Source organism: Nannobrachium achirus (assembly GCF_963921795.1).
Source record: "Nannobrachium achirus genome assembly, chromosome: 20".
Classification (NCBI taxonomy): domain Eukaryota; kingdom Metazoa; phylum Chordata; class Actinopteri; order Myctophiformes; family Myctophidae; genus Nannobrachium; species Nannobrachium achirus.
In genome coordinates, this window is record NC_137827.1 from 11,386,383 (window position 1) to 11,396,382 (window position 10,000).

Here is a 10,000-nt window from a genome sequence, read left to right on the forward strand (position 1 = left end):
GCCGTTTTAATGGAGAAAGCTGCAGTGAAACGAGTGGAAGTTAAGCAGGGTAGGTCTCTCTCGACCGGTGTCTCCCCTCGGGGTGGCCCGGAGGTTCTGGCCTTTCGAGGAGCGCTGGAGTTGAATGCTAATGTGTCGCCGCTAACGAGGGGACACGTGTGACACCAGCCACTTCATTGACATCACCTCTAGCCAATAAACACTCAATTAATTCCATGTTCCTATAGGCGTCCCTCCATGCCCCCGGGCCTCTGCTCCGTCCAACATACGGTGTAGCCTATATAAAGGTGAGTTTGCGTACACAACACATGCAGGCCCGGACTTATGAACGGGCTGAAGGTGCTGCAGCACGGGGCATCAACCAACCACAAGGGGGCACCATCCTCAAGGCTCAAGCACCACCAAACCAGGTCCAAGCACCAGCGCACCATGAAGGGTTAATCCTGCCCTGAACACATGTGCGCACACTAGGGCATTAACCAAAAAGTCGACAAGTCGCCTCAGTCGACATCATTACACAAGTCGACTCCCACCACCAGGGAAAGTCGAACCACAGTTTCAGGCGTGACCTTCAGAGGTACAGGGATACGTGGACAAGATGTGCCGGATGTGTCATCACAGTGACATTAGAGCATGATGTCAGTGCCCAAAAGGTAGATTGTGATCTACCAGTAGATCACCAAGGGTGTGCAGGTAGACCACATGACATGCCTCTAAAAATATATAATTAAAATATGAAGAAAACAAAAAAGACAATATGACTTTATGACATCAAGAAGGGCCTGTCAGCTCCCTTCATGGCTTCTAAAGTAGGCAAACCTCCAATGCAATACTTTGTTCAGGAGTCAGTAGCATTACAAAGAACCCCAAAACCTACCACTTCCATACAGAATGGCATGAAGACATTCCCCCGGTATTTCCCATTTATTTCCCCCTTACAGTAAGTGTGTTTGTCTAAAATGTAACGCCAGTGCTGCTATTCCAAAGCCTCCCTCAAGCCATTAATTAACAAGCAACTCTGTGTTGGATCCCAGATTATGTAGGAATTAGGATTATTATTATACAATTAATGCTGCATGCAATGGAATCTATATTAGTAACATCAAAACAAAAGGCATGGGAAAAAGGATCGCTTTAGGCTATTCTATGAAGTCCAGCGGTAAGTCATTTTCGGGTCGACTTCAAGTCAACTTTTTTACTGAGTAGCAAAAATCACAAGTCGTTAATGCCCTATAGCGCGCGCAGGCAGCACACACACACGTAAGTACGTACCTCATCTTGTGTGAGGAAGGTTTCGTTCTGCAGGGGCTTCAGGTAGATCTCAAACAGGTAGGTCAGGTCCTACACACACACACACACACACACACACACACACACACACACACACACACACACACACACACACACACACACACACACACACACACACACACACACACACACACACACACACACACACACACACACACACACACACACACACACACACAACCATGAAACAAGAGAGTCAGTGACAGTAGATTGTGACATTATGCTTCCTTTCAAAATCCACTCTGATCATTGTTCAGATATCACTCTCCTCCAACCAGGGAGTTACACAGGGACTCAGTATCCCACGGTCCATCAGGATCTTATGTCCGCCCAGACCAATGATAGCAAGTTCAGAGAAATGGATAAAACTTGTGTTTTTTTTTGTTTTTTGAACGAAGGTGTTTATTTGCCATTATGTCTCAATACAAATTTACAAACATTTCTCAGCAAATAAACCACAAACAATAATAATAATACAAAATAAAAAAAATAAAAACACACCAATGGACCATAACTAAAGAATGGATCATCGCTATTACAATTTCACATTTTTAATATTTTGAGATGGGGGTCAGCGGCCAAATGCATATAATTCTAGGGATCCTTGACATGAAAAGGTTTGAGAACCATTGACATAGAAACGTGCATTTTTCAAAACCCCTTTTTATAGAATCAGGTCAAAATATTCAAAGACTTGCACACATTTTCAAATGTTTTCACAAATGGCAGATCTACAAGTTTGCATATCTGTTATTTGTTTGATAGCTAAAACATAGAATAATCGTCAAAGCTGACACAGATGCGTTCCCTTGAGCAACACTTTGGGGGACGGGGCCACAGTGGTGCGGGTAGAGAGTACGTCTGGGAATCAGAGGGTCCCTGGTTCACTTTCACCCAACAGGGTGGGTAAACGGCAAACGCAACATCTCACACACACACACACACACACACACACACACACACAAGGTGCAAATGTACTGTGCTTGTCTGCGACAATCTTGGCCGTTTTCGTCGCCGCCAGTGTGAACACGGCGGCATCATGCCACGATCACCCGCCACAAAGCAACAAACACTCTCACCCACGATGCACTCCAGCAGCAGCCTGCTGCGACGCAGACTGCTGGTAACCAAGGAGATACGCAGGAGAGAAGATTTGGGAGGGAGAGAGGAGGGAGAGAAGGGAGAGCGATAGAGCACTGGGCAATCAAATGAAAGAGGAACGGGACAAAGAAGAGAAGAGGTAGTCAAGAAATACGGAGAGAGATGCATTGATGCTGTGTGGTGGTGCAGCGAATGTGTGTGCGTGATGCAGTGAGAGTGTGTGTGCGTGCGTGTGTGTGTGTGTGCGTACTGCAGTGAAGGTACATGTGCTGCTGCAGTGTGAAAGATAATCAGACATTCCCTGACAGGCATTTACAGAGGAACGAGGGGGTGGATGGTTAAGAGGAGTCGTTTAGCGCAGCGCGGGGGAAGAAGAGGTTGCATGGGTGATCTGAACTTATGGGCCGACTAAACGCTTAAGGCTGGGAGGGAGATGAACGACACCAGCCAGGCAGGTACAGATGGTGGGGTTGGAAGAGGGCAGCGTCTCTAATGCCAGCACCGCTTTTTTTCCCCTTCCATTCCCCTAAATCTACCCCTCCTATGTGCTATAATAATAAAGCAATAAGCCACAAGAGGCGAGTGGTTACCGGGGTAGTATACACCGGCTGAGAGGCGTTGGGAAACACAAGGCGCAGCCGAGTGTTTCCGACCCTCTCAACCACAAGCCTCGCGTGGCTTATTGCTTTTCTAAAAATGAAAATCATAGACATGCACCAATTAAAACTGTTCTATTTCACTAATACACAATAAGGTCGGCTCTGCAAGAAAGTATTTCCCGGCCAGGCTGCAGAAACAACACAGGTGCAGATAATTGGTGCACTGTGGAACACTGTGGAAAGAAATAACGCACCTGGGTTTGATATAAACTGATTCAAGGTGTGCGTTATAGTCTCATATACCACAGCAACCAGCCAATCAGAATCAAGGAATGGAACTAGCCGTTTTAGAATAAAGCATAGGGACTGCCATGGTGCATATACAGCTTTTTGACAGGGTTACTTACACATCTCCATTCAGAAGCATTGCCATTCAGAAGATTGACTTCCATTATTCTAAAATGGAGGTGTCACCTTAACCCTAACCTCAGTGGGGGTATTTCTGAACGGGGATGTTTCTAAGTGGGGGTGTTTCTGAATGGAGGTCTACCCCCTTTTGACAGCAGTCAAACAATGGCCCCTTCCCAATTCAGAGTGCGCACCCTTGACAGTGCGGGCCTTGCGAGGATAGGGTAGGGTGTTGCTAGGGGTGGGCGATATGGAAGAATACAATATCACAATATTTTTCCAAACTGTATCACGATACACGATCTTATCACGATTCTTTTTCATGTTGGTTTTTATGGTTATTTTTCAAGTTACTTAACAGTACAACCACCTACAAGCTAACAAAAACTAAAAGAAAAAGGAGTAACAGACCATTTAGACCAGGTGTCCTCAAAGTGGGGTCCAGTGACTCTCTGGGTTCCTTTTGGGAGGTCTAAATTTGACCCTTACAAGTATGTAACTCTGACAGTATACAAATTAAACCAAATAAGGGTCCATTTGGTTTCATTTGTATACTGTCAGAGTTAAGGGGAGACCTTGACATTTTAAAGTTTGAGAACAACTAATTTAAACCAAAATGCAGGTTTAAATGAATTCTGCAAATTATTTTTTTATAAGGCTCCCTCACTGTATCACAATATATACAATATCTCTGAAAAGGAATATTGTGGAGACATTATATCGTCTCAACGATATTTATCACCATATCGCCCATCCCTAGGTGTTGCCCTGTGGAGTGCACGACACGTAGGACACACGTTTGGCCTGTGAATTGGGACAGCACTGCTGAGTGCGGAGCCGAGAGCTTCCGAATGGAAACCAACGAAGCCGAACGGCGGCCATTGACATTTTGTTTAACCTTCTTAAAACGCTCTCCAATTTCTTTTTTGTGGCACTGTCTCTTTCAAGAATGATATTCATACTTTCATAACAACGCTTTCAAACATCACGTTCAGTTTTTTTACAGTTTGGCTCGGGACAGAGAAACTGAGGATGTGCGTTGTGTGTGCGATGTTTTCTTTGAATGTGGAACACAGACAGACATGAAGTGGAACAGACAGTGCCTTAACCCATTTAGGCCTAGAATTATTGAATGCTTTAACTGGTGAAAAATAGCAGATATACAAACTCACAGCGCAGCACCGAGTGCCGCGCTGCGAGCTTGTAGATCTGCTATTTTTGAAAAAGTAGTGAAAATGTGTGCAAATCTTTGAATATATGTATTTTCAAAGCGAACGTTTGTAACTCAAATTTTGCTTCTGGGTAGTCCCAGCTGGAAATAAATATTTTGAGATGGGTGTCCGTGGCCAAATAAATATCATTTTGGGGGTCCTTCACATGAAAAGGTTTGAGAACCACTGACATAGTAGTCTCTCGAGAACAGACTAACTGAGCTCCAGTTAAGTGAAAAGGACCTTTTCTTTGACGATGGCTCTAGCCAGATTGCTGACATAGAAACATAGGTTTTTTTTTTTTTTAAACCTTAGAAGGATTCAAAAGACACTTATAGAATCGGGTCAAAATTCTAATTCTCACTATTTTTCAAAAATAGCAGATCTACAAGCTCGCAGCGCGGCACTCGGTGCCGCGCTGTGAGCTTGTATATCTGCTATTTTTCAATAGTTAAAGCATAAAATAATGATACACAATATAGTGTACCCGTTCTAAATAGCTTAAGGGGACATCATGTCCACAGAGAACAGCAGTGTTTTGAGCTGAACAGCGTCAGTCTTCCATGTAATTTCAGGATAAAGACGCAGTGGTGTGCACTTCCTCTTCCCAGCTCCGACCATCACGCTTCAGCGCTCTCGGACACCCGTCGTTTCCTTTTTTGCATTTTATTCTGTGCAGCTTTTTGTCCAGTGCTGCCCATTTGATCCTCCTGATTGTATGTGTGACAACCTGGTCATTGACAACCCCACGTTGAATGAGTGAGTACTAGTAGACACACGTTGATTGTTTTTGTAATTACTTTTTTTTTAATGTATTTTACCTTTATTTAATCAAATGAGACCCAGGTGTCCTGTTTACAAACAAATCCTGCAAAATGCATCATATGACCTGTTGTAGCATGCTGAAATACTAACATATCTAAAAACACAGATTGAACACAAAATATAACTCAGGATTGTGTTGATCGTGTCCCACACAACAATAAAATAAGATCTGGTTGTCCCAGAGGTGACCTGGTCCTTTAACAGACAAACTCGCGACCGGACCTCTGAATGCCCTTCCTCCAGCGGCTCTCACCTTGACGTAGGACTTCTCGGTGTCCACCAGCTCTTGGATGACCTTGCGTAGCCTCTCGGAGGAGCTCATGTGCCGGGGACAGTGTCCCCCTCCTCCCTCGGACCCCTGGCCCCCCTGCTGCTGCTGGCCCCCCACTGAGGAGGGGTCCTTGGTACCCTCCATCAGACCTCCAGAGCCCGACGCCGAATCCTGGAAGGACTGGTACAACGTGCACACCGTGTCCACACTCTGCGGAAAGGCGGAGAGACATAGGAGAAGGACACAGAGAGAGAGAGAGAGAGAGAGAGAGAGAGGCAGAGAGACATAGGAGATGGACACAGAGAGAGAGAGAGAGAGAGAGAGAGAGAGGCAGAGAGACATAGGAGATGGACACAGAGAGAGAGAGAGAGAGAGAGAGAGAGAGAGAGAGAGAGAGAGAGAGAGAGAGAGAGAGAGAGAGAGTAGAGAGAGGGGAGAGAGAAGGAGAGGATAATTAATTAAAACGACGTCCTCTTTAGTATTCTCAAATGTAATGTCCTTTAACCCATTTAGAACGGGTACACATTTTGTGTATCATTATTTTATGCTTTAACTATTGAAAAATAGCAGATATACAAGCTCACAGCGCGGCACCGAGTGCCGCGCTGCGAGCTTGTAGATCTGCTATTTTAGAAAAATCGTGAAAATTCGAATTTTGACCTGATTCTGTAAGTGTCTTTTGAATCCTTTTGAGCTTTTTTGAAAAACCTATGTTTCTATGTCAGCAATCTGGCCAGCCATTGTTAAAGAAAAGGTCCTTTTCACTTAACTGGAGCTCAGCTAGTCTGTTCTTGAGAGACTACTATGTCAGTGGTTCTCAAACCTTTTCATGTGAAGGACCCCCAAAATGATATGTATTTGGCCACGGACCCCCATCTCAAAATATTTAGTTCCAGGGACCACCCAGAAGCAAAATTTGAGTTACAAACATTCACTTTAAAATGACACATATTCAAAGATTTGCACACATTTTCACGACTTTTTCAAAAATAGCAGATCTACAAGCTCACAGCGCGGCACTCGGTGCCGCGCTGTGAGCTTGTATATCTGCTATTTTTCACTGGTTAAAGCATTCAATAATTCTAGGCCCTAAATGGGTTAATAGTCTGGACCACTTAACCACTTAAATCCCAGCGTCTGTATAAGGCACGTGCACACATAGACATCTTTTATCCTTTTATCAGTCTGTAAGAAGTGCCCTCTCCAGACCATGAATGCAGTTTTCACTATGGTGAAAAAAATGCAAATGCCCTCTTGTCATGCCATACATGAGGGCAGCATTCAAGAGAATCGCCTTGTCCAAACTCTCCTGAACTTGAATGCAGCATCTTATGCTGAAAGAATTGCCCTCTCTGTGTAGAAATCCAGTATTGCCTTTTTTATGCTTAGTTTTGTGTGGTATCAAGTACTGAAAATATCTGCCACGCGTTGTGAGCTTGGAGGTCTGCTATTTTCAATATTTTCACCAAAAGGCCAAAACGATTTCAGCCCCTGTCTCTCTAACATTCTATGCACGTCCCTGCTGATTGACAAGCTCAGCGAGAGAGAGAGAGAGAGAGAGAGAAAGAAAGAAAGAAAGAGAGACAGAAAGACAGAGAGAAAGATGAGAAGAGCGAAGGAGAAAGAGAGAAATGAGAAGAGCTGAAAAAAGATCATTTGTTAAGGAAAGCAACGTATCCTCTGATGTGATGTCCTTTATAGACTTTAATGAGAAGTCGCACAGAACCCTTTTACTTTCCAGGAAAAGGAGAAGAGAGACGACGTTCCAACGCATCGAACGTAGTTAATATTTAATGTGTCATCGCAAAGCGCTACTTTTCTAAACCTTTCCTTGCTGTCAGGCCGAATCCTGTGATCTCTCCATCTTTTAACCAGTGTTCTTCTTTCGTAAATTAACCCGTTTAGGCCTGAGATTATTGAATGCTTTAACTATAGAAAAATAGCAGATATACAAGCTCACAGCGCGGCACCGAGTGCCGCGCTGCGAGCTTGTAGATCTGCCATTTTTGAAAAAATGTGTGCAAATTACATTTGTAACTAACATTTTGCTTCTGGGTGGTCCCTGGAACTAAATATTTTGAGATGGGGGGTCCGTGGCCAAATACATATCATTTTGGGGGTCCTTCACATGAAAAAGTTTGAGAACCACTGACATGGTAGTCTCTCAAGAACAGACCAACTGAGCTCCAGTTAAGTGAAAAGGACATTTTCTTTGACGATGGCTGGCCAGATTGCTGACATAGAAACATGGGTTTTTCAAAAAAAAACCTTAGAAGGACTCAAAAGACACTTATAGAATCGGGTACCTGTTCTGAATGGGTTAAGGACCGTCTTGATCACGCTACAGTGTTCACACTAAGGCACCAATAGTCACCTGTAGAGCAACAGATGTGTACATCCACCCGACAGAGACCCACAGACAGACTTCACCACTTTCAATCTGGCCTCCCTATTTTGTCATTATGAGTAAAACATTTCAATACAAATGAATAAAATAAAATAATAATAAAATAAAAAGTCTATCCACTAAGGTTGGGCAATATAAATATCGATATCGAGGTATCAACATGCAGGGTATACAGTACGTATCGACAAAGATGGCTTGAAATTAGGTATTGGTGTATGTGTCAAATTAATTAACAGACACACTATGCATGCACGTAGCACATGTAAAAAAGCAGCTGTATTCTGTAACCAGGTGTGGTACCTAACCCTTCTATGTGTACTGTGCAGTGTGCACGCATGGATATGTTATTGATTATCTGGGTTAGGCAGGCAGTGGACCTAAAGCAGAAAAACATAAAAAAACAATATAATGCAAATCGTTTTGACTAATGTCATGAGTAATATCGATATCAAGGTATTCAACAACATATTGAATATCTAAGGTTTTCCTAATATCGCCCAGCTTTACTAGCCACAAGCTCATAATGCTTGTGGATATCCAAATTATGCTACTCGTGCACACGGTCAAAGAATTAAGGGCATTCATTTATGAAAAAAAAAACATAGAAAGATTAATTAGAAACTATGGCGATACAAGGCTTTCTTTTGCCCAACAGCGGCAATATATAGCATCTCCTTTACATCCCCAACATGCCCGCACGCACCCTCACACACACAGGCATTAATTAAATACATTCTTTAGTTCCTGGGCGAAACCGGAGGGAGGCGGGGAGAGCCGTTCCTCCCTCGGTCTAACAAATCCATAACTGATCCTGCAAAACCAGTGAGACGGAGTAGCTGCGTGTGCATTAAATATCTGTGTAGTGTATGTACATGTACACAATACTAACGTGGTGCATATAGGGGGAACGATGCATGCTCTCCCCTGGGTATGCGCTTAACGAGCATTATGCAGAATAACATGTGCGCTGCTGTATGCTAATTGGCCTCACATCAAAGGGGTTTCATTGTTACATGTGAAAGATTAGCTCGCCCGCGTCCCCGCAGATAGAATTAACGGCACTTTCATTCATGCGTTTTGTTTTCGCGGGGCGTGATGGACCGACAGCCGCGCCGGCTTTGCAGAGAGAGAGAGAGAGAGACGCGTTCCAGTCAATTTGTCACAGCGGGGCATCGACGCCCGCCCGCCCGCCCGCCCGGGGGGGGGTCTCGCGTGATGTGTCAAGTTTGACTTACAGCTCTGTGGCGGTTAGGTTAGAAGACAACTTGCAACAAGGGTTCATATTATTTTAGATTGTAATTGGAGAAAAGAAAAGATGATTGTTAAAATGCCTTCATTTACTTCTTTCTATCGATTTAGCAATTTTGATCTGAACATGAAAGATTGCGGTGCATCTTGGGAATGGGCATATTGTGTCTAAAAAGTCCTTTAAAAATCACACCACGGCCTGGGTTGGAATTGCTAGAGGGGTGGTGGGCTCCCTGTCTTTGCTTTTGATACCCCCCCCCCCCCAATTCATTTTTTATGTTATTAATATCGTTGTCGGGCAGAAACCTCTTATCTTGTTTTTTCGTAAATGAATGCCCTGCTTGGTCATGCTACAGCGTCACGCACTAATCAAAGTTAGCAGATCAACAAGCTGGAAACGCGGGGCACGAAGCAACACGTTTTGACGATCTGCTACTTTTGATTGTTTTTGAATTTGAATCCTGAGTATATGAGGCTTCCACCCGACAGACGATACACATAACATTTTGTTAACCCTTGTTTTCTTTAAAACAATTCCCGATCCCGATGGTCGGTCGGTCGGTCGGTCGGTCTGTCTGTCTGTCTGTCTGTCTGTCTGTCTGTCTGTCTGTCTGTCTGT

General features: G+C 44.0%; 1 protein-coding gene across 1 annotated transcript in view; it reads right to left on the minus strand.

The window, feature by feature from the left end:
- tiam2a (TIAM Rac1 associated GEF 2a) overlaps nucleotides 1–10,000 on the minus strand; it is a 141,594-nt gene that overhangs the window by 22,492 nt on the left and 109,102 nt on the right. The window contains exons 20-21 of the mRNA XM_080750603.1: nucleotides 5,709–5,936; nucleotides 1,273–1,341 (exon numbers count right to left, since the gene is read on the minus strand). Of these exons, the coding sequence (XP_080606729.1) occupies nucleotides 1,273–1,341; nucleotides 5,709–5,936 (297 nt within the window). The remainder of the gene's footprint in view (nucleotides 1–1,272; nucleotides 1,342–5,708; nucleotides 5,937–10,000) is intronic.